The sequence below is a fragment of the Felis catus genome, chromosome D2 (assembly GCF_018350175.1).
Source record: "Felis catus isolate Fca126 chromosome D2, F.catus_Fca126_mat1.0, whole genome shotgun sequence".
Classification (NCBI taxonomy): Eukaryota; Metazoa; Chordata; class Mammalia; order Carnivora; family Felidae; genus Felis; species Felis catus.
Window position 1 is genome coordinate 87330574 of NC_058378.1, and position 13339 is coordinate 87343912.

Here is a 13339-nt window from a genome sequence, read left to right on the forward strand (position 1 = left end):
CCAGAAGCTGCCTTTTTGGGATTCAGGAGGCCCCGGTTCTGGTCCTACCGCCTCTGCTCTGAGGCCAGGGCAAATCACAGGCTCTTGGGACGGAGCACAAGGCTGTGCACAGAGCAAGAGACTGCCGGCGGCCGCCAGCAATGCCCCTCCTCTGTGCTCTTCCCACCACCCTTCTGCCATCTCCGGGCTGGGAGCCCTGGTGAGGGATTGGCCCGTGTTCATGTCATGCCCTGAACGTGGACAGTCTTTGTGGAGGGATCGACAGGTGGACAAGCCCCATGGGGCCACCCAGCAGTCTGGGCTGAACCCTGAGCTCACAGCGGGCTTTCCCGCCTTCCTCCTTGCCCCACTTGTCCAGAACAAAAGCCGGGGCCCCCCACCCCCAGGGGAGCAATTCCGGAAAGCTGGGGCGGGTCAGGGCTTGGAGGCGGACAACCACATTGCCGCACACTCTTCACCCCTCTGGCTTTCACATTCCTTGTCCAAATCCCAGGCCTCATCGTTGCGTCCCACAGAGAAGCATGGGGAACACAGCCCCCAGAGGCAAGGGCCACGAGCTGAGAAAGTCGTGAATCTTAGTGATGCCCCAGAGTCCAGGCCCAGGCCCTCCAGAATTGGGGGGGGGGGCTCTCCCGAGCAGGCACCAGTGTCCTGACCTTCCAGCCGGGAGGGAAGAGCATGGGCCTCCCCCAAGCTCACACGTGTCTGCCGAGCACAGTCCCCAGGCCCCCCAGCCGCACCTGACTGGGGGCACAGAGCCAGAAGCCCTCACAGGGGTCGTGCTGGCTGCAAAGCCCACCCGCGTCCCTGGGTCTCACCTGTCCTCCACCCCCCAGCACCCGGCCCGACGGGGGGCTGGGCCAGGACCCTGGATGGGGGCGGGGGCCTCTCTGTGCAAGGCCACGGCCCACCCACACCGGCAGGCAATTTGGATGTGAGAATATTTTAATACAAGGACTATGAGAATTCCTCTGAACTCTGGTTTCTTGCTCACATTTCTGTTCCTGGAGCCTTCAACGGACAAGGATTTTCTTTAAAAATAAAGTGAAATCATCCAGTCCTTCTTCCGCCTCCTTTCAGGGAAGTGCTTTAATGTGAGTTGTCCGATTCTGTTGGAAGCGGAGGCAAAACCTGGCCGGTTGTCTCTTTAAATCGGCTCTGCAGTGTGCCGGGCGGCCGGCGGGGCTGGGAAGAACCATTCTGCCCTGCCGCAGGGAGCCGGGCCACAGCCCGCCCAGCGCCATCAGCGCCTCCCCCATCCCCATGGTTACGGCTCCTGCTTCCCGGCCCGGTCCCCGTGCCCGGCTGTCGCCCGCCCTCCGAAGCAGGCGCAGAGGCGGCTGGCGGTCCCCACGCGGAGCTCTGGAAGCCACCCGCGGAGAATTGCATTGAATGTCTGCGGGTCCTGGCTCTGACTCACTCTCTCGGTGCAGTGCCCGTGGCGCCGTGGCCGGGCTGCAGTCTTGCAATCTGTTGATAACTCCACTTGCTAGCTCGGAATGGAAAACTGCTCCCCGGCACAGAGAACTCGCCACAGCCCGTCGGCACCGCGCGGCGCAGCGCCGGGGCTCCCGCTGCCTCTGCCTGAATAGGTGAGAAGTTGGGCTGCGTTTCCCGGGGCTGCGTGGCAGGTGGGCCCGGGCAGGGAGGCAGCGCGGCGGGCAGGGTCGGAGCCCTCCGGCCACGGCGTCCACTCCCCCAGCCGTTGCTCAGGCATCAGCGCCGAGCGGGCTGGGGCGGCTCCTGCTGTTCCGGATGCAGATGCTGTATAACTTTGGGTTCCGCGGAAGGCGCAGAGCCACCACCGAGATGGCGCGTCTGGGGGGCGACGCCGGCCCCTGTGTCTGCCGGCCTGGGGCTGGCCGATCGTGGGGACGGCGAGTCGAGGCTTCTTCAGTTCCCTGACTTAAGCTGATAGACATGTTTCGGGGCCGAGCTGCGTGTGCTGGGCGGCGAGCCGAGGCCGGCTCCCAACGTGGGGAAGGCAGTGCTCCGGGAGGGCTGCCCGAGGTCCCTGCGGCTCCTGAGCCCCCGGCCAGAGCCCGGCAGACACGGCAGGCCCCCCGCATGCCCCTGGCGATGCAGCCCCCGGCCCGACTCTCCGACCGGCTGGCCGGGTGGGATGACCACGGGGAGGGGCCGACGCCTGGCTGAGACCCCGGGGACCCTCCGCCCTGCCCTAACCGTGCCCTGTCTTCACAGATGGGGACAACCTCGTGACCCTCACCCGCCCCACCGTTGCCCTGAGGCCCCTGGCCCCGGGCTGGACCCCACAGCCACTGTGTGGGACCTTGACCTTCGGGACGGCCATGGAGGCCGGCGGGGAGGAGGGTGCCACATAATCGGCTCAGCGGCGACCCCGCTCCGTCCGCACTCTGGCTGCAGGAGCTTCACAGGGCTCATGGTGAGTACGCGCCCCCCGGGCAGCGGGACCCGGCCACCCCTGTCCGTGGAGTTACCACGTGGCCAGTTAGCAGCATCGGGCCCCGGTGTCCAGGGCTGCCCGCCGGCTGCTCTGCTGTGGGCTTGCTCGGCGTCGATCATACTAATTAGTGGCAGGCATGCTGCAATGTGGAGCCATTTAATCATGGGAGGAGATACGGCCCTGGGTCCCTCCCCCAGGGCTCAGGTGCAGGACCGGGGAGGCCTTCCCTGGCCCCTGGCCGGGGTCACTGCCCCTCCTGTCCGAGTCCGTCGTGTGCAGCGCTCCCAGGGCAGCTCCACCAGCCCCTTCCCATCACAAAGTGGGCTGCACGGCAGGGAGACGTGGGTGGGCTTCAGAAGCACGTAGAGCAGACGGGGGCAGAACGCCTCTGTCACCAGAAAAGGGGGCACGGCTGCTGTGGGCAGGGCCATGAGGGGACTCGTCCCGGAGGCTCGTGCAGCCTGGATGTGGTCGCTGCCGGCTTGCGTTCCGGGAAGGCTGGTGGCCGGGTAAATAATGCATTGTGTGTGTTTGTGAAGGACGGTGGTGGAGGGCCCAGCGCGTGCAGGGAATGCCGATGGCCACAGGACACGTGGCCGGCAGCAGCCGTGGCTCGGACGCCAGCAATGACTCAAATGCACACCGATTGTCTGCTTCATGGGGGGGGGGGGGGGTCTGTCTGAGTCACTTGTTCATTTCCTTCCTGTTCTGCTCGAGACGCCCAAACAAGGTCGGGCTTGTGGCCAAGACTCAGCATTGTGCATGCCACTGCTCCAAGCCTCGCCGGCCGGGAGGGTGACAGGCAGCCTAGAGGTTGTGCGTCCAGGCTCACCACTCCTGGGGAGGCTGCCGGCCTGGCCGGGGCCCCAGCTTTTTAGGGGACCCAGGGTGCCTTGCCAAACAGGGCTGCCCCCACCTTGGCATTTTTCCAGCTTTTCACCCTCAGGTTAGAGCCTTATTTGCAAATGGAACCTGTCATTTGCAGACAAAGGGTGAGCTCAGAGGTGTTGCAGGAGGCTGGGGGGGCGGGGGGGGGGGGGGGTACCCTGCAGCAACTTCACTGGCCTCTCCAAGCACCGCTGTGTGAACCTCCCCATGTCCACTCTGCGTCCCGTCTATACTCTGCCTTCTGTCCCCAGTGACTGTGTTCTGGTCCCAGATGCTGGACACTGGCCAGCCCAGGACAGTGAAAACTGGCGGGTTACACTTGCCCGGAGGGTTTAGGATCTCCGCAGTTCGTTGGGCTTTGATTCTTAACAAATAACATTTACACTGGAGAGTCTCCAGAAGAAATGGAGAGCCCAGCCCAGCATGGGGGCCGCTCTGCTGCAAATGCTTCCCTGCGTGTGTCCCTGAGACTGTAGTGTGGACACCTGCGTGGCTTCGCCCCAGGGGCCCAGGGCACAAGGAAGACCAGAGGCTGTGGCCAGCAGGGTGGCCCGCCCCTGCCCACCCACACTGCTGCACTCACACCGCCAGCCAGACGTGTGCCCGGGCTGGCGGTCCGCTTCCCTGACACCGAGGCCAGCCACCCGCTTTCTGGCTCCTGAGCGTGAAGACGCGCGGTCTTGCGGAAGCGCTTCGGGGGCCACGCTGACGCCTGCGTTACACTGAGGCTCTGTCCTCCCTCCTGGACAGGCGCCCCGTCTGCTGTCAGCGTGCCGGCGGGACCGTGAAGGCACAGGCAGCCCGGACGCTCCCCTGTGGGGCCTGCAGGACACAGGCCACCAGCACGGCTGTTAGCAAACGGGGCAGGTGTGGACAGTGGCTCCGTTGGTATTCACGTCCGAGCAGCTGCCAGACAGGCATTGCTTTGCACCCCGTGGCCTTCTGTGATCCGCACACTTTCCTCCCCAAAGCTCGGTGGCATCTTGGGAGTAAGGTTGTCCGAGGTTGTGCACTTTCTTCCTGTTTCCTTTCACAGCGTAGGTCTCGTGGTTCACCCGAGGAGCGGCGTGGTCGCTGTGAGGGAGGCCACGTTCATTTTGCACAAGCTCTGCCTTCCCGGCCACACCCCCCGTGGCTGACAAGGCGTCGTGGGGACTCCTCTGATCACTGGGACATCAAGGGGACCTCAGAGGACAGGTCCATCCGCTCACTAATGTTGAGCCCGAGAGGCAGAGACCCCCCCTTCAGTGGCTTCACTTTGGTATGACCCAGACCCAGCAGGTGCCAGCGGCTGCCAAGGACCCCACGGAGCTCGCACTCGCCCTGAATTCAGGGCTGACCACAGTGTCATCAGACTATCCTTTGTCACGTCCAGCAGGGGCTGGAAGCCAGGACAGGGTGAGAAGCCAGGCCTGCCCCCAGCTCTGCTTGGAGCAGAGGAGTCCCAAAGACACAGGACACCCCTTTTCTGCACATCAGCACCCCACATTTGAAAAAGCAACAATGGAATGAAAACCCCTGGAAAGACCATGGACGTAGAGGCCTGAGGGGCAGGGACCGGCGCAGTCCCTGTGCTATATTTCCCACACGGGGAAAGTATGAGAGAAACACACACCAGCTGTACAAATGTGACGTCCAGTGAGGATAATTTGTGCTCCGGAGGAATAAATTACTTACCTTTTGCCTCTGTGTCCCCCCAGGACGCTGCCACGGACGGACCAATAAGATACAGTGATCATTAAAAACTCAGACAAGGGGCATTGGGGGCTAACAGCGAGATCAGTCTCGGTCGGTACAGAGCAGAGGCAGAGAAGACAGCGAGGAGGGTCTGCGCCTCCTGGGGAGAAGAGCCCCTTCCCTGCGCCCCGTGGCCGGCCCCTGACTTAAGACTTCCCTCCTCCTTCCTTCCTGTCTCTCTTAACATCTAGGTGATTTATTTGCAAAACATACCAAAAGACACACCCAACTAAAATAATAATAAAGCATAAAAGGAGGGTAAGCCTCAGGACCAGGGGAAATGCCCGCAAACCCCAGACCAGGGCTCTGCGCCTCCAGGCTCCACGGAGGACACAGGCCAGCCCGTGGGACGATGGAGCCTCGGTTTCCCAGAAGGAGAGACATGGCCACGCAGCTTGGAAAGGCAGAGCAGTGAGCAGGGACAGCGGGCTGGGGGCCACGGCGGCAGGAGCGGCTGTCTGGACTGAGCCCAGCCTCTCGGGCGTGAGGTCCGTTCTGGTCTGAAGGGCCCCGGAGGGACGTGTCCCGGGGAGTCAGCCCCGCACACCACGAGGATTTTGTCCGTGGGACACTTGCAGCGCGGGCCCTCCGGGAGGAACCTGTGTATGTGTGAACCCTAAAATATAAAATAGTGTCTCCCTTTTGCCTTCCCTGCTTTGACTTTTAAGCATCATCTCTAAAAATGTAGAAGGCACCCTTGGTCACTAACTTGCAGGAAGAAAGTAGAAGCTGAAAGGAAGTGAGGCTCTGTTTCTGCTACAACTCACTTGGCCCAGCTCTTCTGGGATCAGAAGCCTCCCTTGCTGCCTCGCTCAAAGCCAGTCCCGCGGATGGGAACGCATCCCTGAAGCAGGGTGACCTCGGCCGTGCTTGAGCTGGCCCGGGCGCCGCAATCGGGACACGCTGTGTCTCGAACTGACCTCCCGACGCGTTTGCCTGTGGCGGGAGCGGTGGTCTCATTTCCCCTGGCTCAGCATGAAGTGTGTGTGGATAAGACTTGGCGGGTAGGATGCGCTCGAACGTAAGCTCTGTGATGAGGGTCCTGGCCACCGGACACACTTCTCCAACCCTGGGCACACATGCAGGGCGGGGACGCAGGGCACCAGGCGTCGCTGCAGACTTTGCCTTCCTCTCCCGCCATCCCTGCCCCACCTCCAACCAAGAGTCAGGGCTGCGAAAACGGCAGGAAGGCGGGGGTCTCTGGGGGAGTGGTGACGGAGCCCCAAGACAGGGCACGAAGGGACTGTGAGTCCCCAGAGGTGTGGGCCCACCCCAGGCCTCAGCCCGAGGCGTGCCGAGCACACTGGTGAGAAAACACGCTTGGGTCGGGCTCCGCCGGTGGCTTGCTCACATTATGTGCACAGGAACCCGGTCCCAGCAGCCAGGGGGCTCCAAGAGAAGTGCCAGTGTTTTTTAGACACCAGGTTAAATGCCATCATCTTTGTGAAAAGAACTAATTATTCACACGAGGGTCCGGGCACGTCTCTGGGACGCGATCAGGCCTGACTTGCGAAGAGCCTGCCGGGCCCGCTCCACACCTGTCAGCAGCGTCCAACTCTCAGAAGAAATGGACAGTGAGAAGATCATCTGATATCAGGATCTGACCACAGAAACTTGCTTTCCTCGACTTTTGCAGTGATTTTCCATTGGCTGGAAGCTGGCACTGGCCGCCTGTGACAAGTGTCAAGCCCTTGGGGCTCTCCGGAGCCACAGGGCGCGCCCTTCCCACCATCTCGCACGGCAAGCGCTCCAGAACTTGGGATGCCGGGTGCGTGAGCGCTTCCAGTGGACCGGGACACCAACAGGAGCCCAGCAGGCCCGTTCAGCTGTGACGCCCCGGCCCCGCTCCACTTTTCTTATAAAACACTTACTCTTGGGGGGCCTGGGTGGCTGAGTCAGTTGGGTGTCCTACTTCGACTCAGGCCATGATCTCACGGTTCATGAGTTCGAGCCCCGCGTCTGTGCTGACAGCTCAGAGCCCCCAGCTGCTTCAGATACTGTGTCTCCCTCGCTCTGTGCCCCTCCCCCACTCGTGCTCTGTCTCTCTGTCTCTCAAAAATAAATAAAAACATTAAAAAATTAAAAACAAAAAACACCTGTTCTTTCTTCACCAACAGGCAATTAAGTCCCACGTCACAGAAATCTGTCCTCACACGGACAGAAGTTCTGTGTTGCAGGATGGAGGGCCCAGCAGGTGCCCGCCCCAGCCATCGAGGCCTGCCTGACATGTGTACCTTAGGAGGAAGCCTCCATTAGCCATGGGTTAGTGGCCAGGGTGGGTAGCCCTGCAGGGACCCAGGCCACAGACCCTCCCCCCCGGGGCTGAGCCTCGGTGTTGGCGGGGGGGTGGCCTGGTCAGCTGCATCAGGCAGGACACTCACTTCCCCAAGAGAGCCCTGGAACCCTGTCACCTTGAGGCCAGCCTCCTTGGATGTCTCTCCTCCTGGGCTCGACATTTCATGGGAATTGGGGCCACATGTGCAACACGGGTCCTGCTGAAACCCCAGTCGTCCCGACAGGAGTCCTCGGTGTTCTGTGCACGTCCACACCTGCCCTTCAGGCTTCCTGGCCGAAGGACAGTCAGGACCATAAGGGGATCACCACGGTGTCCAGCCCACGGCCTGCCGAGTGACACAGTGCCCCTCCTTCGGTCACATCGGGTCACCTGCTGGGCCAGGGGTGCTACTTCCGGCTCTGGTAGTCAGCTAGATCTCTCAGTGGCCAGACAGGGAGGAGTCTGGGTCGTGTCCAGGTCACTTGGAACCTTTTCCCTGGTGACAGGATCCCATCTGCTATCGTCATGGCAGCAGAGAGACCTCCTTGGAAAAGTCCCTGGCAGGAGCAGATCAGGGGACAGAGGCCATGGCTGGACACCAGGGTGGCCCTTTGGCTGTCCCCCGGCTGGCCAGGGCCTCATCTCAGCTGGACTGACAAGAAATTATCCCCCGGGAAACGAAGCAGGTTGAGCTCTTGGACATAGAAGCTTCCCGGCCATGGCGAGGCCAAGGGCCCTGCAAGGACGGTTTTCTCTCGATTTCCCACGTGACTCAGGCTGGGCGCCTTCCTGGAGGAGCACCGGCCACCTCTCGCTGCGCTGACCACGCATCTAGACGTGGCCCAGGGTGGGCACATCCACCACGGGCACGGCTGCTGACCCCCCACCCTGACCACAGCCTGTCCTCACAGCTGGGCAGCTCAACACTGTCTCCCCGGGGTTCCCCGGGGCAGCCTCCATGGACACAGCCCTCACCTGCCCTCACCTGCGCCCCAAGCCTGGCAAGTACCAAGGCCATGCTGGTAGAGCCCACGGTTCAGAGCATGAGCTGAGGGGTCAAGACCTGGGGAAGGGGGCAGAGGGGACACAACCAGCACCCTGGGCTGGGGAGGGGCCTTAAAGTGCCCGGTGAGTGGGAGGGGGAGGGAGGGGGTAACCAGTGCCCTGGGAAGGAGTGGGGGTCCATCTCCAGAACCCCTTGGGAGGCCAGGGGATCTGCAGCCAGCACCCCAGACAGAGCAGGTTAAAATACAAAATTGTCTTTCTCTCTGTCCTGGAGCCTGGAAGTTCAAGATCAGATGTCACAGGGCTATGAAAAATAGCCCGCCGTGTAGACGGCTGCCTTCCTGCTGTGTCCTCAAACGGCCTTCCTCTGGGCAGGTCGTGTCCTAGTCTCCCTCTTATAAGGACGTGGGTCCTGTCGAACGAGGCCTCACCCTATGACCTCTTGTGATGGCCGTCACCTCCGTGACAGCCGCCTCCACTAGTCACATGGGGCACAAGGATGTCAGCCTGTGCTTCCGGGGACTTGGCTCAGTTCACAGCAGGCCTTCCCTGTGACGCCGCGAGTTACAACACAGGAAGTGTCTGGAGCGTTGCTCGGGGGGTCAGAGGGCAGAGGGCAAAGATGCACGAGGCCAGGGCTCCTGACTCCCAGCCTGTGGAACCCGCACAGCAGACGAGGGTCTGTGCACTGGGGGCCCCTCCAGGGCTTTGGAGCTTGGAGCGCAGGCCGCGCAAACCCGCCCACATGACCATGCGCTTTGCGGCCGTTTTTCCTATTGCTGGAGTTTTGGGAACGCGGTCCTGGCGCGTAAATCTCGTGCCAAGCGGGTGCTCTCCTGAGGGCCTCGGGGCCCTGCCGACCCATCACGGCAACTGCTTTTCCTCCACCGACCTGAGTCAGCTCCAGGGACTCGCTTGACACAAAATTCTCCTGGGGGATCTCGTAAAGCAGAATCTTGATGCGCTTGAGGAGGGACATCTGCACGGCTCCATCCAGACCCTCGCGCGGGCAGGTTTGGGGAGACAGCCACACTCCGGGGAAGCGGGGCGCCCGTCACAAACCTCCGCTCCACTCAGGAGACACCTCCGACTGCTTTCGGGGGAGAGGCCAGACCTGGGGGGAGCCAGGTGGCTCCGCCAGGTGCACACTTCCTCGCCACGTTGCCCACTCGTTCTGCTCTGTGCTCTATCCAGGATTTGAAAACCGTGCTCTCCCTGCCCCAGGACCCAGGGGAGTTCCTGCACCCCGTGGTGTATGCCTGCACCGCCGTCATGCTGCTCTGTCTCCTCGCCTCTGTCATCACTTACGTCGTGCACCAAAAGTAAGGCCCCACTCGGCACCAAGACTGCATGCTTCCACCTTCAAATGCAAAGCCTAAAACGAGACCCTCCCCACCCCACGTAGTGAGAAGTCCCTGGAAGGTACTTCACCGACCACCTGCCTACATGGCAGGCGTGGCCAAATCCTCCGCCGAGTTTTCAGGGACAGCCATGCCCTTCCACTCCAGGCCTCCACCAGGGCCACCTATGTTCTTATCAAAAGGGGTGAAATAGGTACTTCCTCCAATAGCCCAGGGTCAGTTCAGGTGCTCCAAGAGCCCACAGCCTTGGGAAGTTAGCATAGCTCACGGAACCCTCACGCACCTTTGCGTTGTGCCTTTTAATCTGGGGCGGGGCAGGGGGGCGTCTAGTTGTCTTTCTTCTGAGCTGGTTTCCTGGCCACCTCTGCCTGTGAGGGGAAATGACCTGGGGGTGTCTGCATCACTTGAAGATGCACTGTGAAATGTGAGGAGGGGTCTCTGCCATGGTCAGGATCAAGCCCATAATCAAAGCCATGAGCAAAGCCTAGACTGTGGACATAACCAGTGATGAGAAGAGGCTTGGGTGTGTCCAAGGCCACAGTCATGGGAAGAGTGTTGGGCATATCCAAAGCCATGATCATGGGGAGAGGGTTGGGCATATCCAAAGCCATGATCATGGGGAAAGGGTTGGGCATGTCCAAGGCCATGATCATGGGGAGGAGGTTGGGCATGTCCGAGGCCATGATCATGGGGAGAGTGTTGGGCATGTCCGAGGCCATGATCATGGGGAGAGGGTTGGGCATGTCCGAAGCCATGATCATGGGGAGAGGGTTGGGCATGTCCAAAGCCGTGATCATGGGGAGAGGGTTGGGCATGTCCAAGGCCATGATCATGGGGAGAGGGTTGGGCATGTCCAAGGCCATGATCATGGGGAGAGTGTTGGGCATATCCAAAGCCATGATCATGGGGAAAGGGTTGGGCATGTCCAAGGCCATGATCATGGGGAGAGGGTTGGGCATGTCCGAGGCCATGATCATGGGGAGAGTGTTGGGCATGTCTGAAGCCATGATCATGGGGAGGGGGTTGGGCATGTCCAAGGCCATGATCATGGGGAGAGGGTTGGGCATGTCCGAGGCCATGATCATGGAGAGAGGGTTGGGCATGTCCAAGGCCATGGAGAAACTGTGGCCACCATTACAGCTGTAAGAATAGGATGAGTAATCTCTGCCATGGCTGTAGCTGGGGTGAGGCCAAGTCATGGAGGTGGTCACAGCCATAGGCAAGGTCCTAGGCCACAGACTATAGGGGTCTTGCTTCCAGTCAGTCACAGTCATGCCCTCTTCTTGAGGTACCAGACATCTGCTCAGAGAGGGAAGAAGAACTCCATCCTGGGAATCAGGAGGTGTGACCAGGTGTGGCCCACCCTCTAGCTCTGTGACCAGACAAGGCAGAGAGTCTCAGGTTTCAGTATTAGCATCTGTCCAATGACCAGGTTCGAGATTTCTCAAAACCCTCCAGTCTAGCATTCCAAGTCGATTTAACACAAAAACGTCCAATAACCACACACTGAGGGTGCCACACACACCCTGTGTGTTCCCATCCATCTGGTCCTTTGGGTGGGCTCCCCCGGCTTCTTTCGGTGACACCTTGGGGGTCTTCAGCTCGGTCCCCACGTGGATGGAGCATGGCAACTGGGGAAGAGGGCTGATCCGTGCCCCTCACTCTGCGTGCTGGGTCCTGATGGGACATCTCCGTCTCCCACAGTGCCATCCGGATCAGCCGGAAAGGCCGGCACACGCTCCTCAACTTCTGCTTTCACGCGGCTCTGACCTTCACAGTGTTTGCCGGCGGCGTGAACCGCACCAAATACCCAATCCTGTGCCAGGCGGTGAGTGCCATCCACACCCTCATTTTGCTACAAAAATTAAAGTGTTTATCACCGCTCCTACCAAAAGGGAAATGTATGATAATTGTCTTGTTTATGAAAAAACACTCGAGTGTTTGTTCAGATGTGTCTCCTGGAGGGGGTAGTTCAGCATGCAGGGCACCTGTATTACAGCCTTTTTGCCACGTGAGGCTGACTGTTCTGCTCAGCACTGGATCGTGTCAGGTACTTTGCTTTTCGCTTGACCAGCTGGCTCCGAGGCGTCTGGTCACATGCGAACTGGACGCTTCCTGTCCAGCAAACGGTGCTGGTCCCAGGAATAGGGTCGGGAGCTTCCCGCCTCCCAGAGACCGGCCAGGTCGGGAGCACAGAGAAGGGGCCAACTGCCACCTCCCGCCACCGCCGTCCAGGTATGCTCTGGCACCAGAGCAGGTGGCTGGGGAGTCCAGGCCGCAGAGGCCCCGCCCCCCACATGGAGCTCACTCCGAGAGGCTCTGCTCCCGTCTCAGGTAGACTAGGGGCTTCTGAACATCACAGCATTGAGAACAAGTCACCAAAGGGCCTCCTTTCCACTCCATGGCCTCACCTGACTTTTCCTTCAGAGGGGGGAAGCACCCTTTGGTTCTGACAGAGCTCGGAGGGGGCCTTCCCACCAGCAGCACCTGCTTCCTCCTGCTGCTCCGTGTGGCCCTGGCCCAGGACAGGCGGCCCCACACCCAAGTCTCTCTGTAGGCTCCGTCCTCCAGAGCCTCGCTCAGACCCCTTGCTCCTGGCTCCAGCTCAGCCCAGGTGGATAGTCACCTCTATGTGGACAGTGACCTCCAGAATGAACAGCGATCTCCAGGTAGAGTTTCCTGTGATGTGGACAGTGGTCTCCAGGTGAACAGTGGCCTCCACGGGCAGGGTAACCTCTACGTGAACAATGACCTCCAAGTGGACATTAACCTCCAGGTGGATGGTGACCTGCAGGTGGACAATGACCTTTAGGCAGACAGTCTCCTCCAGGTGGACAGTCTGCTGCAGGTGGATAGTGACCTCCAGGTGGCCAGTCTCCTCCAAGTGGACAGTGACCTCCAGGTGGACAGTGACCTCCAGGTGGACAGTCTCCTCCAAGTGGGCAGTGACCTCCAAGTGGACAATGACCTCCAGGTGGAGAGTGACCTCCAGGTGAACAGTGACCTCCAGGTTGACAGTGACTTCCAAGTGGACAGTGACTTCCAAGTGGACAGTGACCTCCAAGAGGACAGTGACCTCCAGGTGCACAGTCTCCTCCAAGTGGACAGTGACCTCCAAGTGGACAGTGACCTCCAGGTGGATGGTGACCTGCAGGTGGACAATGACCTTTAGGCAGACAGTCTCCTCCAGGTGGACAGTCTGCTGCAGGTGGATAGTGACCTCCAGGTGGCCAGTCTCCTCCAAGTGGACAGTGACCTCCAGGTGGACAGTGACCTCCAGGTGGACAGTGACCTCCAAGTGGACAATGACCTCCAGGTGGAGAGTGACCTCCAGGTGAACAGTGACCTCCAGGTTGACAGTGACTTCCAAGTGGACAGTGACTTCCAAGTGGACAGTGACCTCCAAGAGGACAGTGACCTCCAGGTGCACAGTCTCCTCCAAGTGGACAGTGACCTCCAGGTGAACAGTGACCTCCAGGTTGACAGTGACTTCCAAGTGGACAGTGACCTCCAAGTGGACAGTGACCTCCAGGTGCACAGTCTCCTCCAAGTGGACAGTGACCTCCAAGTGGACAATGACCTCCAGGTGGAGAGTGACCTCCAGGTGAACAGTGACCTCCAGGTTGACAGTGACTTCCAAGTGGACAG

General features: G+C 60.5%; 1 protein-coding gene across 1 annotated transcript in view; it reads left to right on the forward strand.

The window, feature by feature from the left end:
* Positions 1-436: 436 nt before the first annotated feature.
* ADGRA1 (adhesion G protein-coupled receptor A1) overlaps positions 437-13339 on the forward strand; it is a 34507-nt gene continuing 21604 nt past the window's right edge. Inside the window, exons 1-4 of the mRNA XM_006938288.5 lie at positions 437-1592; positions 2203-2404; positions 9525-9652; positions 11396-11519. Of these exons, the coding sequence (XP_006938350.4) occupies positions 1393-1592; positions 2203-2404; positions 9525-9652; positions 11396-11519 (654 nt within the window). The 5' untranslated portion in view covers positions 437-1392. The remainder of the gene's footprint in view (positions 1593-2202; positions 2405-9524; positions 9653-11395; positions 11520-13339) is intronic.